Genomic DNA, 25,849 nt, shown 5'->3' on the forward strand with positions numbered 1-25,849 from the left:
TTTTCTCAATTATTCTCCTCTTTATTATGGGATGGAAATTGTCTATATTGACTACTCTTCAATGGGAGAATTTACAAGATTAGGATTCAGCATGAAACATTTACAGAGAGATACAAACGCCAACATTTATGGTTCTGCAAATCACATCCATAATCAGAAGAATGCCACACAAGTTCCACATCAGTGTGGAGCTTCAGTTACTCCAAGTCTGGCTGTTGCAGCCTTTGCTCTCTGTTCCTGTTTTTGGTGAACTCCCTAAGCATCTCCATGACTTCATTCTGAAAGACTTCTGGAACTGGCTTTGCTTCTTTGGGAAGAAAGAGAAAAGCATAGCATTAATAACTCTGCTGCCATTGTCTGAAGATCATGTACAAATCCAATAAATTTTCCAAAGCTCAGTGTACTTGCATAATTTTTTTAATACCTAGATAGCAAACAGCAACAAAAAAGAATGCCTTGTTTTACCAAATCTAGCTAATTAAAATAATTTTTATGATATAAAATTATGGACTGTTGAGTTCCTTAATAACCTCATACCATACCACGTATCATTGTAACTTATACAGCAGTTGCACAGCCCAGTTCTATGAATGCTGATGAAGGAGAAAGTCCTGCTAACTTCAAAGAAGCAGACTTCCAAGTAAGTATGCATACAAATGGAGCCTTAATGCACCATTACGTTAGTTATACACTTATTTGGCCTAGAAAAACATACCAATTTGCGAAGTAACCACATCATATTTTACGATTTATTCACACTGAGACACTGTGAAGGCTAATGCTGTGCATCTAACCATCTATGTTTCTCCATATACCTCCCCACTCCTGCAGCCCCTTCCGACTCTGGAAGGATCATTCCTGGGGTAATCAGAGTCACATGGATATATGGTTGCATAAGCGGGAGCAAGGCTGCATTTGCGGAAGATGGAGGAGCAAATTCACCCCTTGACCTTCCGAAATCCAGCCCCCTCCTCCATGTAGCAATTCTTCCATGAAGTTCTTGAGGTCATAAACTCAACCTGGGTCTATACGTTCTTACATGTGTGTTGCATGCTTGTGTGCATGTAAAGCATGTTTCTTTTCATTGTGCCACCAACCCCAAGTAAAAATTCAGCCTTCCACATTACCAAGTGATTTTAGAAATACTGGTGAAGGCTGACTCCAAGCAAGTACAAAGGGCAGAGTTTTTCAATTACTTCAGCACATGAATGAGTGATCTAAGGCATGCACGAGGAGCAGCTAGATAGCAGCCTGCTTTCTTAAACAGGAGAAAAAAAACTTTATTACTACAGATTAAGCTAGAGCACAGACATGGAAAATAGCTATCAGTGCCTACTGGCTACTGATCTAATGAAAACAGAAATGTGACACTAAGCTGAATTTAACAATACAACACAATTAACTCAGATATCCCTGCCTGGATATCTGTGCAACAAATGCACATCTAGACTGCCATGCGCTTCCAGCAGGGGAATCCAGCTCCTAATATTTGGACAAAGCCTAACAGATGTTTCAGCCTTTTAATCCTTCTTTTCTTTTGTTGGCAAGAAGCCTCTCCCAATCCAGTCATAGAATTTGCCCCATATGGGGAGGTGCACCCCGATGTCTCCCAATCAATCCAGGGCTCATGTTGCACACATTTCAATACTCAGAGAATGTTTTACAACAGCAATCCACCTTGCCTTCCTATGGAAGGTAGGCAAGTGGTAATGTCCCAGGATGCTGCAGCAACAAAAAAACAGTTAATGTGATCTTGGGATGTATCAACAGAGGCATAACATCCAAATCACAAGATATCACAGTCCTATTGTACACTGCATTGGTCAGGATGTGCCTGGATTACTGTGTGCAGTTCTGAAGGCCTTACTTCAAAAAGGATGGGGACATAATGGAACAGGTACAGAGGAGAGCAACAAGGATGATCGGGGCCTGGATACCAAACCCTATGAGGAAAGGCTGAGGGACTTTAGAATGTTCAATTTGGAGAAGACGAGGTTGTGGGGAGACATGATTGCTCTCTTTAAATATTTATTGTTTCCTCCCACCCTTGCTCATAAAAACACTTCAATAACTTTTACAGATACGAAACAAGAGTCCACAGGAGTATGCATATAGGATTGCTGCACACCAGATAAACCATTCCTACAAATAATAAAAGAAAAGAAAAAAGAAAAGAAAAGAAAGTCTAGAAATGGTGGCCTGAAAAGATGACGCTTTGTGTTACCTGTTGCCCAATAGTAGATATCCCAGTCATTACTAGGCTCGTTAATCAGGCGATCATAAAAGTCCAGCTGTTGTTCATTCATTCTGTTCAGGTTTTCTTTGGCAAAGAAACTGAGAGAAACAACGATAAAACCACAGAACTGGCTTTTCCCATGAAACAAGAACAAAAAAGGGACAAGGGAAGCAGAAATAGCGCGAGACAGGCCAACATCAACCTAAAAAATATCGCTAAGCCTCTATTCCTGTCTACGGGGAAGAGGCGAACTCACCTGAGCAGAAGACAGTTCTCCAGCATGCCCCTCTTGCGACTCTCATACAACAATCTGGCGCGCTTAGTCTCCAAGGGCTCTTGCGGCCTATACTGCCACGGCGGCAGCGGAATCTCCAGCAGGTCGCGGCCAGAGTCCGACGGTGAATCCCCACGATAGCCGCGCCTTGCCACGGGGAGAATGCAGAGAGGGCGAGACAAGACGCGCTGGGGGGGGGGGGAGGGCAAGGAGGTCACGTCAAAACGCCAAGGCCCGAGTCATCCACAGCCCAGTACCGCCGACTCTCTGACCTCCACCAGCTGCCCCAGGGACATCCTCCCCCAGCAACTCTTCCGCATGCCCAGCAGCTGACCCTCACCCCATGCCCCCACCCAGTAAAATGCTCCTTCACGTGCCATTCCACTCACTCTAACGATTAGCGCGGCCATTCTCCTTCAACTGCGGCCATTCTAAGCGGCTCTCCTCCAACGCTAATCTCTATGGTTTGGGATAGCTCTGCAACAACAAACGTTCCGGAGTTCCCTCACGCCCGTCCTTCTTTTGCGCACGCGTACCACTTCCTCTGACAGGTTGTTTTTGGTTGTTTTTTTTTTAAAGCGGGCCAACAACTGTAGCCCGGAAGGGGCGTGTCTCGCAAGGAAGGAAGGGGCGGGGCGAAGGAAGGAGGCGCTAGCTGTGGCGGAGAGAGAGAGGTTCGCGCGCGTTTTGGGCCTGTTTGGGATTCTGGGCCTTGCGCGGTATAGCGAGGCTGGAGTAGTACCGGGGAAGCGCTGACATTTTATGGCTGGAGGGAACGAATGAGGGGAGGAGGGGTGGTGCTCTTCGTTTCCAGCGCGGGAAGGAGGTGACCAGGCGGGCGGGAGAAAACGCAAGTATGGCGGCGGCGCGGGGTGGGGGGGAGAGAAAGCAAATTGGCAGTCCCTCCTCCTTTTGGCTTCTTTCGGGGGCTCCGTGTTCAAATTCACGCCGAATGAGGGGGGCGGGGCGGCCTTGCGGTCGAGGCCCACCGTAACGGGTTTTCAGGCAAGCGGCGCGGGAATGGGCCTGAGCGCTCAGCGGTTTTTAAATAGCCTCACTAACCAGCTTCTCTGTTTTCACTCTGGTCTTACAGTACGGCTCTTTCTCCCCGGTTTTCTCAGTATTGCTCCTGAAAATATGTCTGAAGGAGTGGACCTCATAGACATCTACGCGGACGAAGAGTTCAATCAGGTGAGAGGAAGGGACATTGCACCCGCCACTAAAAGGGGGCGTGGGGGTCGTAAGTTACTTTTATGCAGATAGGAATAAAAACCCTTTCCGAATAAAAATGCTTGGCCCCATCCTGAAATCTCTGGGGGCTTATTCTTAAGAATAAGACTGTTGAGTACCACTACTGTAGCATCTATGAGAGCAGCCTGGGATCCTATGTCAAACATCGCCTGTGCCATGAATTCACAAGGGGGCTGAGGCAAGCCATTCATGTTGGGTATTGAAGTCTGGGGCTGAGTTATTTCTCTCCAGTGTGAAGTGACATTACCTCACATATAGTGGGTTTATTTTTACAAAAATAAGTGTTATATCAAGTAGAAGTGAATAGTGCTCAATACATGTTGTGGTTGACATCTGCAATAAGCTTTTTATATTTGTTGATTGGTACACATAACATAAATCTGCAGAAAAGGACTAAAGGATATAATTGGCATTGATTTAAAATCTGGGCAAATTAGAGTAAGAAAGCTCAAAGCCCTCAACAATCTGGAATCCTCATACCTACAAGACTACCTCTTGCAGGTGCATATCCCTAGGATAGCTTGGCTTGCTGTCACCAGGGGAAGGACCTTCTCAGTTGTGGCCCCTACACTGTAGGATACTCTCCGTTCTCCTAGAACACAGGTACTTGTATAGTTAATGCACTACCACTATGTAACACATTCCTCACCCAGGATATAGACCAGGAGTGGCCAAATTGTGGTTTAGGAGCCACATGTAACTCTTCATATATGTTGTACAGATACACCGTAGGATACTCTCTCAGTTGATACCTGTGTCCTGCTGGACTTGCTTAGTTTCTTCAGGGCATGGAAAGCTGAATTATTTAGGTGCCTTTAGAGGGTAACCACATGTTTGGGATGTTATAATTATGGTATGGTGATAATCATGTATTTTAATATTTTAATGTTAATATTTAATGTTTGTTATTTAATGTGGTTTTTTTCCTTATTGGTTTTAATGTAAGTTGCTGTGAGATCCTTCAGGTGAGCAGCGACTAAAAATTATTAAATAAAATAATTTTTAAAACAGTTATGACACTTGCTAGCTTGGGATTTTAAAAAATGGATAATGAAGCATGGCATGGTCTCAATAACTATAAAAAAGAACTGGTTAAACTGCTTCAATAGTGGGATTGTATTGCTCATATCAATTGATATATTTTTTCTAAGAGTGTGACTGGTTGAGTGGCATAGGTATAATGTACAGTAGCCTTATCTGTTCTTTAGCATTCATCTATGGTATCCTAGGGCAGTAGACAGAAGTGCTGCAGTGTGAAGATGAGAATCCAAATCTTGCAGGAAATTATTGTCCTCCTGTCTTAAATCTAATTCCTTTCCATACCGGATATTTCTCATATACATGTTTAGATTACTGAAATAAGGGAAGCGCTATTGAACAAACAAGCAACATCTATTGTAATGCTTTAGAAAATGTTGTATTGGCAACACCCTTTTGGAGGTACATGTTGTCAGTTCTCTTAGCACCAAACCTATCCACAGCTCAATTCTTCTAAGCATGTACAGATACTGTTTTAGATATTGTGTAGGCTATAGTAGAAAAGAACTCAGTAGGGAATGAGGTCGGAACTAAATATGTATTCTATAGAATTGTTCAGTAATCGCAGACCCATAGTAGCTAACATTGTATTTAGTGGTAGAGTATCATGCATGGTTCTTGGTATTAATGATTACATTTTCCAGAGTAATAGGGTGTAGAAAGACTTCTGTCTGACATTTGAGACCTTTTGTCTGTCAGAGTAATCAGTATTTGGCTATAATTTGTAGATCTATTGTTTGGGTTGCAAAACTGCTCCTTATATCAGTAGGCTGGCCTACCTTTGCTAGCCAGGTTTATCCTGACCATTTTATCCAGAGTAACCAAACCAGTGCCCTATCAGTTAATTTCTGCCTCAGGGATTTGTTGAACCCTATCTTATGACTTACATAGAAGTATGAGATCAGTGAATGGGCCTCTCACTTTTGTTAATTTTTAATAGCAACTATTTGGTGGGGATTCCTAACCATGATTGCAACATGATTGTCATAACAAAATAAAACCAAAGTAATGAGCTGTGACTTATGAAAGTTCATATTGAAATAAATGTTAGTCTTTAAGGTGCCACTGGACTTTTGTTTTATTAACACATGTACACATTGTTCCTGATGGAAGCCATACCCCAAGCTGCTGTTTGTCCTATGGGAGAACACAGGTACTTGTATAGTTAATGCACTACCACCATGTAACACATTCCGCATCCAGGATATAGACCAGGGGTGGCCAAACTGTGGTTTGGGAGCCACATGTGGCTCTTTCACATATATTGCGCAGTTCCTGGATGTTGAGGAGGAACTTAATGCAGGCTTACTCTCAAGTAAGCATGCTTAGCATCGAGACCTCAGTCAGCCTCTGAGTGCTGACCCATAGGTAGGCAACTATTTCTGTCATGTGTGAGGCTTGCAAACTATTCTCTTCTTCCCGGAGCATGCCTGGAGACCTAGAGAGGGAAAAGAGGGCAAAAGAGCTGAGGGAACCACTGGAAGGAGGGATGACATTAAAGAGGGTCGCACAGAGTTCCCCCCTTAATTTCAGAGCTCTTGTAGGAGCCGATCTGCTAACCTTGGTGACAAGGCAAAGAGAGAAGCATAATTATGCAAATCGTGGTCAGTGGTTAATATGGTATATGTGTGTTTCCTTCTCCCACTGGTACCAAAAAAGAATTCCCTAACCTTTTGCTATGCTGGTCTTACTGGGATTGTTATTCCCAGCTTTTTTTGTGTGGTTTTTTAGTCTCCTAACATGGTCATTTTGTAAAGTGCATATGTATATATTTTATTTTTCTGTGCAAAGTATCAAGAGTTTTAATAACAATGTGTGTGTAATATTTATTCATTTCTTGAGGCTCTCAAACATCTGACATTTATTCTGTGTTGCTCTTACATTAAATAAGTTTGCCACCCCTGATATAGACCTACACCCCACAGTGAATATTAATACTTCCTCCAGGCATGAGGAAAGCTGTTCATGCCTAGTCAAATAGTGGGTTGGTATCATTGTTTTATTCTTCATGATAAGTCCTTGATTAATGAACGTACATGGGAGGATACTTATTCTTCTGGCCCAAATGTAGCTTCAGAGTTGAATTTGGACAGACTGTCTATAGAGTGCCCGAAAATACATGCGCACTGGTGGGAATGTTAAGTGCACAGTTTTGATGCTTTGTGTCCTTGGACTGTTATTCCCCAACTTCCCTTTTGCCCAGTGATTTCTTGATTCTTTTTATTGTTTTACTTTCTTTCATGGACTTATACTGCACATTCTGATGTGTGTATTTTGTTATTTTCTTGCTTATTTGCCATATTTGTGATCTGCCCATCTTCCATGTTCCTTGGCTGTCCCGTCACTCACTTAGTGAAATATACTACCACAGGTGATGGCAGCTATACAGCTAATCCTTGTGTCCATGTAGTCTGGTAGCAAGGTTTTCTTGTGCTAAGAAGTCTGCACAGTGGATGCCATATATGCACAGTTTTTGTGTACAGAGCCCTGTCTTGTGTTTGGATGTGTCACGCACTTTGTTGCCAGGCAAAGTAGAAGACTTGGTTTTTATGCTCTGCTTTTCTCTACCTTGAGGAGTCTCAGAGGAGCTTGCAATAGTCTTTCCTTCCTCTCCCCACGGTAGGCACCTCGTGAAGTAGGTGGGGCTGAGAGAAGAGAACTGTGGTTGGCCCATGGTCACCCGGCAGGCTTCATGTGGAGAAGTGAGGAATCAAACCTGGTTCTCCAGATTAGAGTCTGCAGTAAGCCGTACTGACTCATGCTAGGTGCTTATGAGGTGGCTACTAGCTTGGATGGCATTGTGGCTATGGAGTGGTGTTCTCGTGATGTGATGGGTGCTGCTGAAGGCTCTTGCTGCTTTCCTCTTCCCTTCTGTGCTCCTTGAAAATCCTCATACTGGATAGTAACCATTTGTGTGCAAGCACACTTCATCAGGTATCTTAAAGGTGTCACTGGACTCAGATAACAAACATCTTCCCCTGCAGTAGCTCTGACCAGTTTGCCCAGTTCTTTGAGGCCAAACCTGCACTTTCTCATGCTGCCCAGCTCCCAAGTGCTCCTTTACACAGAAGGCTGTGTCCTGCCCTGACTGGAGGGAGTCCAGCAAGCACTGTGGCAGCCCGTGTGTCACGGCTGGGGCCGGGTCAGGCAAAGTCCAGAGGCAGTCCGAGGTCTGTAGCCAGCAAGCAGGAGTGTCCGAGGTGCCAAATCCAAATCGCTGTGCAAGTATCGCAGGTCCGAGGTCCAGAAGCCGAAGTCAGGGAGTCCAGAAGTCAAAAGCCAAAGTCAGGGAGTCAGGAACCAAAGTCATGCCGGAGTGGATGCTAGAACGTCAGGGAGATGACTAGTTGCTTCCATAAAGCCTCCTTCCAAAGCCCACAGCTATATAGCCCTCTGCTGGCTGTTGCCCATTTGGGCTAATTGCTGGCTCTGGGAGGCAGCCAGGATCCTGTTACAACTCAAGCATCCTTGCTCTTAGGAGGGCCAGAATCCTCTCAAAACTCAGGACTCAGGGAGCGTCTTGCTTGTGAGCGTGCCGCCCTCCTCCGATCCCTGAGGTCCTGACGGAGGCGGTCACGCACACGAGCCACCCGAGAGGGCGAGGCAGGGGGGCTGGGATCTTCTTCAGCAGGAGGCAGGGGCACTGGTGCAGGTGGCAGGGGTACAGTTTCCTTGGCAGACTCGTCTTCCTCTGCAGGGTCCCCAGCACCCATGACACCGTGCAGCAATAGGCCATGCACTCAATTCTCTCCCTGCCGCCCCAACTTTTTGCCACCTCGGTTCTCTCTTTACTGTCCTTGTCCAAGTACTTACTCAGGGATGCCAGCCTCCAGGTGGAACTCGGGAACACAGATATCAGTTCCTCTGGAGAAACACACATCCCAGCCAGAAGGGTTATGAGAGAAAGCAGCTAATAATAGCCAATGAGAAAAGATCAGAGCCATTGATCACAGGAGGCAACCTCCAGTTCAGGAAGAAGGACAGAATGGGAGAAGCAATTTATCTTAGCTCTGCAAAGTTCCCGCTGATAGCACAGCTGGCTGGAATTGTGGAAGGGGGAGTGCGGAGAGCTGCTCTACCTATCGGCAGGATCAAGGGCCTTGGCCGACCACTTCTGGCCTGTGGGCCATACGTTTGACAACCCTGCTCTAAGATAATAACCAATACTAAATTGGTGTTTGAAATCTGTATGCCTGTATACTTGCTGATGCTATAGCTGAATGTATGAGAAAATACTTGACAGGAGGTGCAGATGCCAGACCTTTTGTATGGTTTAAAATTTACAGATGGAAATAAAATCAAGAGTTTTAATAAGTTAGTCAAATAGCATAGACTTTTTTCCTCATTCTTCCCTCATCCTCCACTTCCAGCACGTTTAATATAATCTTTCAAAATTTCGCCAGGAGCAACTGTGATCAGTTGTCTCCTGCCCCTGCAAGAGCCTGCAGGACACCACGGCAGCTACCTTAATTTAGGAAGCTTATGTAGCATACAAGCTAGGGGAGTAAGGGGGGTCTTGGCAATCCTCAGTTGAAATCTTGGCTCTGCTATGAACTCACTAGTTGGTTTCAAGGAAGTCCAACCTTACGGAAGTCTTAAGGATTACAGAAAGGTAATATGTGTCTGAAATACTTACTCTATACAAGGAAAGGAAGGAAAGGTCCCATGTGTAAGCACCAGTCGTTTCCAACTCTGGGGTGACGTTGCTTTCACGGCAGACTTTTTACGGGGTGGTTTGCCATTGCCTTCCCCAGTTATCTACACTCCCCCCCACCCCCAGCAAGCTGGGTACTCATTTTACCAAACTCGGAAGGATGGAAGGCTGAGTCAACCTTGAGCCGGCTATCTGAAAACCCAGCTACCACCGGGGATCGAACTCAGATCGTGAGCAGAGCTTAGGACTGCAGTACTGCAGCTTTACCACTCTATGCCACGGGGCTCTTACTCTATACAAAAGTGGTGGTTATTTTATAGTTAAGTGTGGATGTTGTAATGGAATATGCCACATTTGGAGAGCAGTGTTTTCTCTTCCATTAGTGTATGTGTGGTTGTACTTTTTGCTGCTGGGGGCTAATATGATAGTCCCATATTGTTATGGTTTGTTTTGTTTATTGCCTTGTAATGCATATTGTTGCCTACAAATTATATATCTTGCTAAAGTGTGTTTAAGTGTTGCAAATCAAAATGTAAAAGGAAGCTAGGAGAAAAAACAAATATTTGGGGAAAATTTGTTTCCTCCATTTTTTTAGTGGAAAAACAAATTTAGGGGAGCACTGGGAAAAAGTTTTCTCATGAGGAAAGGTTTTTTTCTAGAAAGCATTTCACGGGCTCCAAATTTGTAGTATAAAAATGTGACTTTTTCATTCTGATTTTAAAAGTAGGATATTTGGGAGAAAATTGGGAAGAAAGAACTCCTGTTTTTTTTTTAAAAAAATGAGTGAAATGCAAGGAAATGTTTTACTCAAAATGTGTAATATGTTACAGTATTAGATAATTCCTCTGTATATTGTAGAAATGCACAACATTTTCAGTGTCTTTGAATTTAAATAATTTTGACAACATTAATATGCTATGTTTTTAATAACAATACATTGTTAAGCAGTTCATTGTTTTTAGTTTTATGAAGCTTAATTTGATATTCAAATACACTTGAAGTTCTGACTAGTGTGATGGGTGAGGGTGTTTTGGCCCAAATTTGTTTACTACAGAATTTGCTTTCTATCACCAACATTTCCCCCCCTACTTCTAAGATGGCAAAAATAAAATTACTGTAATGCTGTGGTAGCCTAGGGTGCAGCAGTTTGTTTATTTACATTAGATAGATCCAAGTGGGCAGCCGTGTTGGTCTAAAGCAATAGAACAAAGCAGTAGACGAGGTGCACCTTTAAGACCAACTAAGTCTTATTCAGAATGTAAGCTTTCGTATGCTCTAAGCAGACTTCATCAGACAAAATTGGAATGGCAAGCAGCAGTTCTTAATATAAGTGGGCACTGAGTTGGTATGTAGAATCATGGGAATGTTTTTAGCAGATTAAAAGAATCACAGATTGGGGTCTGTGTTTGTTAGTTAATGTTGTTAACTGGGCTGAAAAAATGGCAAGCTATAATGATGTTATAACCTCTTGGGTAACTATGCCCTCTATTTAAACCCAAAACTAACAAAGCCAGAATGTTACCCAGATTTATGGCACTTCACACCTACGACATCAGTCTGCTTTTTTATCACCCTCCAGTGTTTTTTCAGCCCAGTTAACAACATTAACTAACAAACAAAGACCCCAATTTGTAATTCTTTTAATCTGTTTGATTCTCCACTCCTCCACTTGCACCTGCTGGAATGGCCTTGGGTTAGCCATAGCTATTGCAGGAGCTGTCCTTGAAAGGGACAGCTGCTATGAGAGCCCTCTCAGCTCCACCCACCTCAAAGGGTGTCTGTTGTGGGGGGAGAAGACAGGAGATTGTAAGCCGCTCTGAGTCTCTGATTCAGGGAGGAGAGCGGGGTATAAATCTGCAATTCTTCTAAAAATATTCCCATGATTCTACATACCAACTCAGTGCTCACTTATATTAAGAACTGCTGCTTGCCATTCCAATTTTGTCTGATGACAAAATTGGAAGCTTTCCAATTTTGAGCATACGAAAGCTTACATTCTGAATAAGACGTAGTAGGTCTTAAAGGTGGAACTTGTCTACTGCTTTGTTTTATTTACATTATTTATGGTTCGCCTTTCTCACTGGGACTCAAGGCACATTACACAGAGTGAGCCAGTGCAACCAATTCAGCACACATTGTGATAGGATTTGGACTGTAGAAGTCTACAACCAACCAGAAATCTAAAAAAAAAATAGAATTCAGGCAAAGCACAAGTATTAATATGACATATCAAGTGATGCAGACATTGCTTAGTAGTATCCGTGTTACCCAGCTATACATAGTAGTGTAGATTAGACATGGGCATGAACCAAACCATGAATCACAATTCGTGCATTAATCAGGCTGATTTGTGGTTTGTTTTAAACTGGCTCATTTGCTTGCACCATGGTTGAACTGGAAAATGAACCCCGCTTTTTTTTTTTTTGGTGCTTCATTAGGTTTATATTTGCGGTTCATTTTTGCAGACAGCCTGGTGTTGATTCAGTCAATTCCTAGGCAATGCTGGGGGTGGGCTTCTGGAAGCCCTAAAAACAGCCATAGCTTGATTGGCAGCTCTGGGAGCTAATCACAGAGCTACCATTCTGCACTATGGAAGAAGATACCTTGATTCCGCTGCTTTCATTTGGCACTGCAGCACAAAGAAGAGTTAGTTTTCATTGTGAGAGCTGAGCTTTCCTGGGGGTACCTGCTTTGGGGGGGCTATAGCTCAAACATTCCAAATCCAATTTTTGCCAAACTTGGAAGGTGTGTGAAGGAGAGCCTGCTGAAGACTCCTGGTGAGTTTTACACTTTCCAAGCCAATGAAACAACAGACCATGAACTGTGTCGTGCAGCCATACGTATCATGAAATGAGACAGCCCTCCAGTTCTGGCAATCAGTTGAACCACCATTTTCACATCCCATGCCTAGTGTAGACCTCCGTCCCATATCAGTTATCCAACTAACTTTATCATCTTTTTCATTCAGTGCTACCCCATAATATTTGTAGAAAAATCCTCTTGAATAGTTCAATTTTGCAGGAAGCCGGGAGAGTGGGAGCCTTCCTGACCTAAAGCAGATCATTTCATTTGCGGGGGGCAGAGGGCAGCAACAGATAAAGCACTTACTTGCACAGTTGTTGATTTTGTCCATTTGCAGGTTCATACCTGTGAAGGCCCTGGTCAGGTGAGTGAAGCTATCACGGCAGACCATAGGGGAGAAACAGTCCCACAGATATTGAGGGATTGACAGCGTGAAGAGCTGTGTATGTGATAGCTTTGAACCAAGGAGAAAGAATGTAAATGTTTTAATAAATAAAACTACGCAGAGGGGAAGAGAAACTAAACCAACCAAGTGAAAACCTCCAAAGGAAGTTTAAAATACTAAGGGTCCAAAGGTTAAAAACAATAGAGAAAAGTACACGTTTTTATTAGCCACATATATTGTTCCAATATGGAAATGAATGGCACAATTTTTAGAAGGCCACAAATGTATCTGGCCTTAGGTAAGCAGTAATTACATACTGTATTTGCCGACGTATAAGATGACTTTTTTGCCCTGAAAAACATGCCTCTAAGTGGGGGGGGGGGGGTGTCGTCTTATACGCCCAGTCGTCTTATACGCCGGCAAATACGGTATATAACAAATAGCAATATTGCAAACATGCACCTTCTAGTTTAGGTCCTAAGAGTAAAATCCTCTCATCAGGGCCAGCATTACATCAGTATGTATCAATCACTTTGAATTGAGCCTGGTAACTAATGGGCACCAGTTGGGCATTGTTGCTGAATGGGAGTAATATATCTGCTTTGTCGAGCTCCCAATAGTAGTCAACCTAATAATAATCTGCACCAACTGGAGTTTCAGAGTTGATTTTAAGGGAGACCAGTGTACAGTGCATTACAGTAGGCTAGTGTCTCTTACTGTGGTATAGGTCCAGGTGCCCAAACCAGCTGTATCATAGTAAAGAGCCATCTTATGGGCTAGACTCAGTTGGAAGAAAGCATTTTTAGAAGCTGTAGTAACTTGCTTCTCCAGAAATAATGTTGGATCCAGTATAACCCTAAGGCTTTTAACTAAATCAGCAAGGGTTAATGGAACTCCAAAAGTGGGGAGTGCAATGTCCTTCAAGAACTCCACCTTCCCAACCAGCATTACTCCTGTCTTTTCAAGATTTAGTTTCAATTTGTTTAGTCTTGGTCAGTTAACTGCAGTAGCCAGGCAGCAGTTTAGGATCTCTTTTTTAAGAACTCGACATACTTCCATTTTTAATAGAAAATGAAGGCATATAAATTACATAAATATCAAATAGTGCAATTTTATTTGCTGTCACAAATTATGCATTTCTTGTTATTCAGCCAAAAAGTTGTGGTTTCATAGGACAGTATATTTGATATATTTCAGATTTTTCCAAAATTTCTGTTTGTTTCCGAAAAAAGGCAACTATTTTCACAAAGCTTCCCAGATTTCTTGGAATTTTGCATCTCTACCTATCAATCATTATCTGATATACAGTATTATTAGTATTGCAGTTTGTAAGTTGCATCGGTCGTTTTCGCACTCACCTTAATCAGCAGCGACGACCCTCTTCACCGCGCAGGATCTGCACGGATTTCGCACTAATTGCCGCGGAGCACCCAGAAGAGCCGGAAAGTCCCGGCGCTTTTGTGGCGCAAACGGAAACTGGTTTCCGTTCCTTACTGTAGCCTTTCATGGCATTTTGTCAAGAGGAAGGTAGTAAAATCCTTCATTGCAGCCTCTTGCTCTTGTTAGATAATCAGGCACATTAGTAACATTTTTCTCACTGGATCTTTTAAGGTCTTCTGATGGCTGTGAGAAACATCCCAGTGCATTGCTCTTGATCTCACTTAATTTAGTCATGCTGAAGTTGAACTGAAAGCAACACATACTAATTGTGACTTGGTTAATTGATTTAGATTTGGCGGCATTATTTACTGTACACCAGTATTCTAACATAATGATGATACTGTAAGGTAAAAAGTGGAATTCACAATTTTATTGATGCCAGAGTTAGTATGTTCGATTTTACCTTGCATGAATTTCTGTAGCAAGCAATTTTAACAGATTTGAATATTCAGGAACATTTCATGTGTTAAGTCGTATACACACACCAATCAGCATTTGCTTCTGTGCATCTGACTGTGGCGGGAAAAAAAATTATGAAATTTATGAAACACCCACTCACTTTATGAAGCACTCATTGACTACAAAGAGCCCCATGGCGTAGAGTGTTAAAGCTATAGTACTGCAGTCCTAAGCTCTGCTCATGACCTGAGTTCGATCCCCAGTGGAAGCTGGGTTTTCAGGTAGCCAACTCGAGGTTAACTCAGCCTTCCATCCTTCTGAGGTCAGTAAAATGAGTACCCAGCTTGCTGGGGGGGAAGTGTAGATGACTGGGGAAGGCAATGGCAAACCACCCCGTAAAAAGTCTGCCGTGAAAGCAACGTCACCCCAGAGTTGGAAACGACTGGTGCTTACACATGGGACCTTTCCTTCCTTTCCTTGTATAGAGTAAGTATTTCAGACACATATTACCTTTCTGTAATCCTTAAGACTTCCGTAAGGTTGAACTTCCTTGAAACCAACTTGTGAGTTCATAGTAGAGCCAAGATTTCAACTGAGGATTGCCAAGACCCCCCTTACTCCCCTAGCTTGTATGCTACATCAGCTTCCTAAATTAAGGTAGCTGCCGTGGTGTCCTGCAGGCTCTTCCAGGGGCAGGAGACAACTGATCACAGTTGCTCCTGGCGAAATTTTGAAAGGTTATATTAAATGTGCTGGAAGTGGAGGATGAGGGAAGAATGAGGAAAAAAGTCTATGCTAAAAGTCTGCCATGAAAACATTGTGAAATCAACGTCACCCCAGAGTTGGAAACGACTGGTGCTTGCACAGGGGACCTTTCCTTTCCATTGACTACAAGCCCCAGGATGCTTTGCAGGACACAGCTGCCTGGGGAGTGTAAGTTAGGGCATTAAAGGTAGGATAAGGCCATTTAGATGGGAGGGTCAGAAAAGAGCACCATTGGCATGAATATTGTTTAGATGAACTAGAGCTGGAAAATTAAGTTTATCAAGATTTTCTCTCTGGGCATTATCAGTTAATTCAGATGGCATTAAAGGGTACTGGAAATTATCCAACACTTAAGTGCTTCTGTTCTCAAGTTTAATTTAATTTGTGATTTATACCCCACCCTATCCCACAAAGCGGGCTCAGGGCGGCTTACAACATTAAAACATTGCAATAACAATAAATAAAACATCCAATTAAACACAACAAACATAAAATATCTCATAAACATAATACATAAAATAGAGGATTGTAGCTCCCACAATAGTACAGCCAAAGGCCATAGTTGTTGAGTGATATGTCAGAATAACGACCTTATATGCAAAGTGTTTATAGTTAGAAAGTCTTTGATAGTAATGGATTCACAAGTTCTAATAGTATATAAAGGTTGATTTTCACGCATTCTTCGCTGCCATGTCAGAGAGCTGAAGGCTCTCTGGGGTGCTAGCCATTTCTTTTTTAGAGATCTCTTTTAGATATCTTTTAAGAGAACTTAGAATTTCTAATGCTTTTGGGAACTTAGAATCTGCTATGCTTAGAGGACTTAGATTCTGGAAGATAATAGGAGATACAGCTTATAAACTGTATAACCTGAGAACTGGAAATTGTTTATTCCTTCACTATTTGGGTACATGTAGAAATAAAAGCTATCATATGTTTAAGAAACACCGTGAGCGGGATTTTAGTCTCATGAATTTAGCTGCTGGGAACAACATTTGTTGTGAGAAGCATTGGTAAGTCTTGTGATTGGGTAAACCTCAAGGAGTGTCTATAAAATTAAAGGTGATAAAGACATCATTCCCTAACACTAACCAGGCAATAATCATTCTCTTTTGCTTACCACTTTTGTTTCTCTTGTGTAGACAGTTGAGAACAGCCACTGCCCAGTCCTGCACTTTTACTGAGGCTGTCCACGTATGGTGAAACAGCTTTTCTGAAGTCGCTTATATGTATGCTTTCCTAGGCTTTTAGAAACCTATGCAAAATCAAGGTGTCATAGAGGCCATTAGAAGGGGGGGGGGGTAATGCCAATATTGTGATTAGTGTTCAATTCTGTGTTTTACTGGTTTTATTCTTGATACACGTTATGCCTTGTTTTAATTCTCTGTAGTAAACCGCTTTGGGTAATGAGGCCAAGTGTTGACAATTTTTCCTTGACTCTAGGAGCCAGCCTAAAAATGTAGATGCCAGATGCATTCATTATTTAAAAGCTCCATTTAATTGAATTTTGTGGCCAGCATAGAAATCAACTGTGTAATAAATGTTCATCAACACTCTGAATGGTGTAAAGTTAAAGAATGAACAAGTAATAATAAAAACTTGATCCACATTTATTTTATGTCATAACAAAAAAAATTCTGGGGTCAGATGACAAATGCACGTTGTACTTTCACTGAGGATATTTGTCAGCACTATCAAGGCCTGACATTTGTGGAGCCCTAAGCATAATAAGCTTTATGTGCAGGTATCTGTAAATGTAAACTAAGCCAGGACAGGAGAACTGTGCCGTTTTGGACTTCCTGCTATCAATTTGTTGTTTCACTCTTGCTTTATTTATGAACCTTATATAGTACATCATTTCTTAGTTTTTTTTTAATGCAGCATGAGAATAAATTCATACTTTCTGGCTGTTTTTGATAAGTGCTTGAAGAAAAACATAGCAGAGGCCAGCCTCCTTGGTGTTTGGTGCTGAGGCTTGATACAAACTTTTTCTTAAAGTGTGATGCAACTAAGATGTCCCAGTGCTTATAGTTAGCAGCTCAATTTACTGTTCTACCCAAAGATCAACAGGCAAGCAGCACTTGAAACTGCTCAGTATTAAGTGTCATTTTCAGACATTTGTGAGAGAAAATCAAGGACATTAGGATTCTTTGGTCTGTGTTGTCACCGGGAGTTAGTTTATATACTGCAGGGGTGGCCAATGGTAGCTGGCTGGGGCTGATGGGAGTTGTAGGCAAAAAACATCTGGAGAACTACCTTTGGCCACTCCTGATATACTGTATTTTGTTAATCTTTCTGCTGAATGTATCTTGAGGTATAGTTCAGTTCATGGACCCGACCTGACTGAATTATCCCCAATTCTGTGTCTGAGAAAAATATGAAGGGAGACAAGTGTCAGGAAGGCATACAGTATTATGGCAGCAGAAGGGGGGCACAACCCTTCCCCACCAGAAGACCAGAAGCAAACATCCTTGCACAGCAACAACAGTGAAACAGTCATTCTACCTTTATGCCAAGGGAGAGATCTGTGCTGCTTGGGGCTGTATTGATTGGCTCATGTTCAATACTGGGTTCACTCTTCGTCTCAAGTACGAATAAGGTCTTTCGTTGAATCCAGAGTGGGATGTGCTTGCTGAGTGGAATTTTCGTGTTTTCCCCACCACAGCTTGTCCCACCACAGTTTATCATCCTTGCCCCACAAATTCTGTCTTGAGAGTTGGAGGACCTCTCACCCAAAGTAGTACTTGACATAATGTGGAATCTGCAGTGGAAAGGGGGAATTGGAAACCACCCCACCCTGGCAGTGGATATGCCCTTCTGCTGGCAAAAACCAAGTGTTGACTCCAAACCATAACCTTTTTTAGCTGAAGGGCCTGTTTGTTTTTAGACATTGTAAAAAGGAGTGTTTGATTGCATGCATTCCAGTTGGATCCATGGGGAAACCATAAAATCCAGCTGCTAAAGCATTGACCCTTCATATTCTCAGTGGTGTTTTCTGTCTTTTAGGACTCTGAGTTTAGTAATGCTGACCAGATGGATCTGTATGATGATGTGTTAGCTGCCAGTTCTCAGCCTTCTGAAAGTTGTACTAGCAGTTCTGAGCCACCAGCTGAAAGCCGCCAAGAGCAGTCTCCCAAGCCGAACAGCAAATCGCCTGCTATCCTGTACACCTACAGTGGACTGCGTAATAAGAGAGCTGCTGTTTATGTGGGGAGCTTTTCCTGGGTGAGTGTGTTCTTTGTTCAAGACTGGAAGGACACAACAAATTTACTGTGTCCAGAAAGTTCTTGCTGCATAAAGATGCTCTAACCGCCACTTGATCTTTATGTAGAATCACAGTTACTAGTAGAGCAGTGATCCATGCCTGTATAATGGCTCAGTATTGACCCATCAATTTGCAACAGGTTCTGCCGGATATAAAGATATGCAGGATTGGTAAATTCTTTCATTAATACTATTATAGGCTTGGATCTTCTAGACTGAGGTAGTATAATAATGCACAGTAGCTGCCTTGTATAACCTGAAGAACTCTTGATTGTGTGGAGTGGAGGGAAATAATTGCTTTTCTCTATTCCTTTATCTGGCATTCATTTAGAAAGATCTCTGTTTAATGTAGATCAGTGGCATGATCTAGATCAGGGGTGGCCAACGGTAGCTCTCCAGATGTGTTTTGCCTACAACTTCCATCAGCCACAGCCATTGGCCATGCTGGCTGGGGCTGATGGGAGTTGTAGGCAAAAAAACATCTGGAGAGCTACCTTTGGCCACCCCTGATCTAGATTAAATATTTGCTAGGTTTTTTACTTCCTCCCCATGGGAGGTTAGATCATGCATTTTCACTAGATTGTAATGGTGAACATGAGGAAATTTGAGGAAAGCTTTGGTGATCTTTTACTTGTATAACTAATGTGTAGGGGTGGGAAACAGTACAAATGGCTTCAGGTTATAACACTGTACTGTTACACTTGTTCATATGCAGTGGACAACTGACCAGCAGTTGACCCGAATAATCCGTTCAGTGGGTGTTTATGATGTGGTGGAACTCAAGTTTGCTGAGAATAGAGCCAATGGTCAGTCCAAAGGGTGAGTACTGTGAGGCCGCTTCTTGAAAGGGGCCAGTTTTGAGCGATTATTGTGGAAATAGAGAGTGCGCTTGCTGATAGGGTGTCACATGGCTATGCTTTTAAAATTGCCAGGAGGCAGTTGGCAGTGTGACTGGCATTCATTTAGAGGCAAATGCAATTTTGGGGTGTATCAACAGAAGTATAGTGTCCAGATCACGTGATGTGATGGTATCACTTTACTCTGCTCTAGTTAGACCTCATCTAGAGAATTGTGTTCAGTTTTGCGTACCATAATTTAAGAACGATATGGATAAGCTGGAACGTGTCCAGAGGAGGGCAATGAAGGTGGGTAAAGGTCTGGAGAACAAGTCCTTTGAGGAAAGACTGAAGGAGCTGGGTGTGTTTCGCTTGGAGAGGAGATGACTGAGAGGTGGCATGATTACCATCTTCAAGTACTTGAAGGGCTATTATATAGGGGGTGGTGCAGAATTGCTTTCTCTTGCTCCAGAAGGTCGGACCAGAACCAACGGGTTGAAATTAAATCAGAAGAGTTTCTGGCTAAACATTAGGAAGAACTTCTGATAGAGCAGTTTCTCAGTGGAACAGACTTTCTTGGGAAGTGGTGGGCTCTTCTTCCTTGGAGGTTTTTAAGCAGAGGCTAGATAGCTATCCAACAGGCAGATCATGAGAAAAGGAGGGCAGCCCTTTCTAACACACTCAGGGAAATTCTGATTGATACTTTGGGGTCAGTGAGCAATTTTTCTCCAGGCCTGTTTGCCAGAGATCCTGGGGGGGTTGGGTTTTTTGTTTTGGTGCCCTTTTTTGGGCATGGAGCAGGAGTCACTGGGGATATATGTGCGGGGGGGGAGGTATTTGTGAGTTTCCTGCATTGTGCAGGGGGTTGGACTAGATGACCCTAGCATGGGATGGACTAGATGACTCTAGCGTGGGCTGGCTGCAGAGGGAGGATGATCTCCCCACCCCCCTGTGCATGCCTCTGGGGAGTACCCAAGAGGGCAGGATGGCTTGGGCTTCTGTCCTCCTTCTGCTGCCTTCCCCCCGCCCTGCACCTGTTGGAGCACCCAGGAGATGCAGGGTGGCTGGGCTTCCGTCTTCCTTTTGCAGCCAGAGTTGCTGAATCCTGGACAGGCTGCAGAAGGATGATGAAAATCTCTCCTCCTGCATGCCTCTTGGAGTGCCCGAGAAGTCCAAAAGGCACAGACTGGCTGGGCTTCTTTCCTCCTGCTGGCTGCAGGAGGAGGACAAAGATCTTTCCCCCATCGCATGCCTCTGAGTGCCGCATACCTGGCATTACATTTTATGAGTGACACACATGGTCCAGCCCAACATGGTGTCATTTATGTCATCCAACCCTCATAAGAAATGAGTTCAATGCCCCTGGCTTAGTGAGTTCGGAGAAAATACAAAGTACAAGGACTGCATCACCATTTTCCCCCTGAAATATTGTTTAGGTGCTATTCATTACCAGATATTCCTTTACGTTCTTCAGTTGATTATCATTTGGTTGTCTATACAGGTATGCAGAAGTTGTGGTTGCCTCTGAAAACTCAGTCCACAAACTTCTTGAGCTGCTACCAGGAAAAATACTCAATGGAGATAAAGTGGAGGTGAAGTTGGCCACCCGGCAGAACCTTGCACAGTTTGAAGCACAGGCTCGAAAACGTAAGTTAGCTAAGGGTTTGAGGAGATGGGAGAATGGGGGTGGGGTAGGGAGAGGGGAATTTCTGCAGATCCTAGTATTACCAGACAAATACTTTAAGCTGAAGTTCTGTACCTGTGAACACTGAGGAGTGTCTGTTTATTTTTCCTATTATATTGCTGCTGTGTCTGAGTAGAGCCTGACTAGTCTTTATGATCCCTTTTTTAGGTTCTCATATAATATGAAGATTCCTCATAGTTTCTTGCTTCTCCTTCTCCAAAATGAATGGGCTTAAGCTCTTCAGACTGTTATAGCTAAGACCCTCCATATCTATTAATAGCTTCTCTATAGGTCTTCTCAAAAATTTATTTGGCCCTTGTTTAATGGCACTATTGCTTTTGTTTAATTCTTTGTGTCGATTACCGATGGAGTATTATGCTGTTGTGGCACCATCTTTCTCATGTGTACAAGAAAACTGATTACCTGACACCACTGTAGATCCTGTGGTCATTAGGTAATAGAAGTATTGCATCTATTGTTTTGACCAAGTTTGGCTGTGTTGCTAACACACACCACCACTGTGTCCTTGTGACAATTGCTGCTAACTTTAAAATCTCTGGCTTTATGGCCTCAGTATGCTTTTACTGCCTCCAGGTTCTTCTAAAGTAACACCTGCAAATTGGTGCTGTAAGTAATGTTCTTTTTAACTGGACTAACATAACATTCATGTTATCTGTGGTAGGGATATCATCAGCCAGAGTTGCTGAATCCTGAGATGAAGCAGAGCTGCTGTTTGCCCTGAATAAAGCTTTTCCCTGTGAAAAACTGCTTAAAGGGCTTATCTTGTCTTCACTAGGAGGTCGCGCTGGTGAATGGCAACGTCTGACAGTAACCATGGCACGTCACCATTTTTTACAAGGCCTTCGTAAATGACTTCTACCACTTTGTGATTCCTCGCCCAAAGGGCCTAAGAGATACAAATTTGTTGTTTTTAGTAATCATCTTTTTATTCTGCTTCTCCCTGCCCTCAACATGGCTTGCAATAAAATAAAAACCAGTATGATAAAGAACGCACATGTAACAATATGAAGTTCCATTATCTCCTGTTCATTACAGGGACAAGCTAAAGTGGTTACGCATCAGTAACCACAAATTGAAGTATTGCTATAATTTAGAAGCATATTTATTTTGCAACATGAATGTAAACTATTTACATTTTAAGACTATCCTGATTTACTGTCACCAGTCCTTAAGTGATAGCAGTATAACAGATTTCTGCTGCCATGTTGTTGTGTGTCATTGAGTTGTGTGATCATGTATGTTTTTTTAAAAATACATGTCCCAGCTATATTTGCAGTTTAGTTTTTGTCCAGAATTATGCCAGGTAAGGTGCAAGATTGCAAAACATGCTCCCAAGTTCTGTTGTCTTTGCATTCTCTTCAGGAATCTGTGACGTTTCAGTTTTGTTTGACATACTCTCTTTAGAATAAGGCTCTTAATAAAGCTTTGTATCAAATTTCTCATTTTAGACTTTGAGCTTATTGTATATTAAATTCCCACCTAGTAAACTTAAGCTGACACACAACTTTTTAAATAACCTGGATTTAAAAAATGGCTTTTACTCAGATATTGTAAATACTTGTAAATACTTCCTGTAATGCCCTTCCATATGATTGCCATCGTGGTTTGTGTTGAATAAAGTTGACTCTAAGTACAGTACTTTGGTCAGCATGGTTTTATTATTTCTGTGGGGACCATAATGCCTCATTGGGAAGAAAAGAAGTGAAATGTTTTCAAGCCACAATGATTTCATCAGTACCTAGCAGCTGGCCCATGAAGCAACAGTAGATAGTATAAAATACCCTTGTAATGCCTTTTATTCTCTGTTGCCGAGTACTTGTGAAAGTTATACTTACTCCCCCCCCCCCTTTTCAGTGTAGCATTTGTAAAGAGAGTGTACATATTGGATCCCTAACTATCTGTGCATTGTCTGCTGCTATTTGACTCTAATGGCATTATTTGAACAGTATGATGCCACAGTATAGTAATATTGTTTAAAACTCTAAGTGCTAGTATTTCGGGACAGTTGTTTGGATAGGTTCAATATTATTCGTTCAGTTGATCTTATGCTATGTAGGAAGGCCAACAAATTTGTTTGCTACTTGGATAAGCAACTAAAATTTAAAATTACCAATGCAACCATTTGGGTTTTTCTCTTATGATCCCCCGAGATGAGAGCAAGTGTATGTGGGGTATTTTTGTTTTCAGGAGACTGCTTTTTAGCAGATTACCTCTAGCAGGCTGTAAAAATAATTAGTTACTAATAGAAAGTAATTCTGTGACTACTGTAAGGTTTCTCTCTCTCTGTCGCTCATGCAAACTTATTTGTTTTCAAATATTGAAGCATATCTTCATGTAATGCAAGGTTATAAATACTATTTTCAGTTTTTATACTTCACTTTCTATTTGCTAATTGTGCTCTTGGAAGTACAAAAACCTTGGCTGCATCCTTTATTTAAGCAGTACATTTCTTTAGATAATTTTTGGAATGAATAATTAAGCATCCCTCCAGAAAAATGTCATTTGTAACTTAATTTAGAATCACATTGTTTAGATTTCCATGTGCTAAAAACCTTGTAATAGAAAAGAAATAGTAATCAATGATACTCCATTAATGTCATAACAGAAAGCCATTCTGCATAATTGAGAGCCAGTGTGGTATAGCTGTTTAGAGTGTTGGACTAGGATGTAGGAGACATGGATTCAAATCTCCACTGCTATGGAGGCTTCCATGGCAGACCTTGGGAAAGTTACATACTGTTGGCCTGGCCTTCCTAAAGATTATCATGAGGATAAAGTGGCAAAGCGGAGAACAATGTAAACTACTTTGGGAATCCACTGGTGAGAATGGTGGCAGGGTATAAATAAAAGAGTGCTTTTACAGCAGAATATTGTTTCTAATCAATAGCTTATGAACTCGAGACATTTTTCATTATTATTTAAAATAATTAGATCAGATAGAAAATGGTTTACAAGCTTTCCATCTTTTAGGCATGACCTATAATACTACTTCATAGATGAACTTTATTTTAAATCTGTCGAGACAAAGGCCCAGTTCAGTTCATATTTGTTGTGGAACAGATTAGTCGAGCTGGTTCTGTAGGTTTCAGTATCACTAGCTTTTGCTGGATTGAACTCAAAGCTCATGTGAGATTTTGATTCAGGTATGTTTTTTGGGCTTTCACCCCAAACCTCTTCCATTCAGTTACTCTCTAAAAGGCAGTGCTGACAGTTATTGTATATAACTGTACAAGAGAATATGTTTTTGCAGGCATGCCATTTAGTATTATGATAGAACTAGAGGCATTTTTTCTTGTTCTACCACAGTGTATCCAAAAGGCTTTAAATCCCTTTTAAGGGTATATGTTGGCTTCACATTGAAAATCTTCCATTATAGTTGCTGATGTATCTAGGAATGAGTTGTTCAGTATTCCCCTAATATTTATAATTATTTGATTCTTCTTTCAACTGCCTGTCAATCAGACCATGTTTCTGGTTTTCTTTTGGATTCCTTTTGCAATTTCTTTACTGTTCTTTAAACTGAACTCAACATACTTGTCTATGGTAGGATTTGATCTTTTGGGGGTGTATCCTTGATTTACCCTGTGGCTCTCATTGAATCCCAAGAATGGGGGCATAGTCTACAATAGCATATGAAATGCATTTTTAAAAAGTATTTTGTCTTTAAAAGTTAATGTTCTGCAATTGGTATTGTGAGTACCAGTTTAACAGTATAAATTATTTCTTGTTAAGCTTTTTTGCATAAAAAGGATTATTACATTCTGATTTATGTTTAGTGTTTCGTCACATAGTTGTTTATATTATACTATAAACAAACCTTGCCTATCTACAAAATGGAAATTATGTTGACCTACCTTTGAGGGTTATTGTCAGGATTACTGACAATGTTTACATGTGTGTGTTACTTGGATAGTTCAGGTTAAAATAACTGCCAGTTATACTCTGTAAACTAATCTTAACATTTAAAACCTCAAGAATACTGGGTACATAAATGAGATGCCAATCATACCATTTTTATGTTGATGCTGAAAATTATTTCATATAACACACTGTGATCTTGGATGATACTGATCAATCAGTTCACATTGTAACTGCCTCTACCAGATAGCATGCAGCAGTCAAGTCCAAGACCATGTACCAGCAAAATGCATCTTTTTCACACACTGTGAGAGATGCTAGTTCCCTTATTTGGGCAAAAGTTTTTATGTGAGTTTGGAAAGTGGGGGATGTTCTGTCAGGAAACTGGCTGGCTTTCCCATGCCTCCCCCAACCTTTTCAGTGTTCCATGCTTTTCCTCTTCTGTGATGTCTGACAGGCGTGCCTCCGAGGGCTCACTCAAGGGATTCCTCAGACTCAGTGGATGGCCGAGCCACTCCAACAGAGAATGCAGTGCCACCACCACGCATTGAGAAGCCTCCTTCTGTTTTGCCTTTCTTCAACCGCCCTCCTTCTGCTCTCCCTCTCATGGGGCTACCACCTCCACCAATACCACCACCTCCACCACTTTCCTCAAGTTTTGGGGTCCCACCTCCCCCTCCAGGCATCCACTATCAACACCTCATGCCCCCTCCTCCTCGACTTCCTCCCCACCTAACTGTGCCACCTCCAGGGGCAGTGCCACCCGCTCTGCACCTCAACCCAGCCTTCTTCCCCCCACCAAATGCAGCAATGGGCCCTCCACCAGATGCCTACAGTAAGGCCTCAGCCCCATATAACCACAGCAGGTGAGCATAAGTCTATACTTGGAGATTTGAGAACTACTACTTGAAAGGGGGCAATGTGATTCCTATCCATATTTCTTGG

At 42.2% G+C, this 25,849-nt stretch overlaps 2 protein-coding genes across 2 annotated transcripts in view; one reads left to right on the top strand and one right to left on the bottom strand.

Moving 5' to 3' along the window:
- SDHAF2 (succinate dehydrogenase complex assembly factor 2) lies at nt 1-3,172 on the bottom strand. Its single transcript, XM_060262273.1, has 4 exons — nt 2,900-3,172; nt 2,493-2,698; nt 2,225-2,334; nt 1-307 (listed from the first exon to the last, which is right to left on the bottom strand). The coding sequence occupies exons 1-4, from the start codon at nt 2,918-2,920 to the stop codon at nt 198-200; spliced, it is 447 nt and encodes a 148-aa protein (XP_060118256.1). The 5' UTR covers nt 2,921-3,172; the 3' UTR covers nt 1-197.
- The window catches only part of CPSF7 (cleavage and polyadenylation specific factor 7), a 27,447-nt gene continuing 4,738 nt past the window's right edge, over nt 3,141-25,849 (top strand). The window contains exons 1-6 of the mRNA XM_060262272.1: nt 3,141-3,184; nt 3,604-3,701; nt 18,248-18,466; nt 19,221-19,324; nt 20,843-20,988; nt 25,362-25,770. Coding sequence (XP_060118255.1) covers nt 3,648-3,701; nt 18,248-18,466; nt 19,221-19,324; nt 20,843-20,988; nt 25,362-25,770 — 932 coding nt within the window. The 5' untranslated portion in view covers nt 3,141-3,184; nt 3,604-3,647. The remainder of the gene's footprint in view (nt 3,185-3,603; nt 3,702-18,247; nt 18,467-19,220; nt 19,325-20,842; nt 20,989-25,361; nt 25,771-25,849) is intronic.

Source organism: Heteronotia binoei, chromosome 21 (assembly GCF_032191835.1).
Source record: "Heteronotia binoei isolate CCM8104 ecotype False Entrance Well chromosome 21, APGP_CSIRO_Hbin_v1, whole genome shotgun sequence".
NCBI classification, from domain to species: Eukaryota; Metazoa; Chordata; class Lepidosauria; order Squamata; family Gekkonidae; genus Heteronotia; species Heteronotia binoei.

Excerpts from the sequence above, each read along its gene's own strand:
- SDHAF2 (XM_060262273.1), bottom strand. The coding sequence starts at position 2,920 with ATGGCCGCGCTAATCGTTAGA. Across the intron at positions 2,335-2,492 it reads GAGAACTGTCTTCTGCTCAG|TTTCTTTGCCAAAGAAAACC; the intron begins GTGAGTTCGCCT and ends TGTTTCTCTCAG. Across the intron at positions 308-2,224 it reads TATCTACTATTGGGCAACAG|AAGCAAAGCCAGTTCCAGAA; the intron begins GTAACACAAAGC and ends TTCTTCCCAAAG.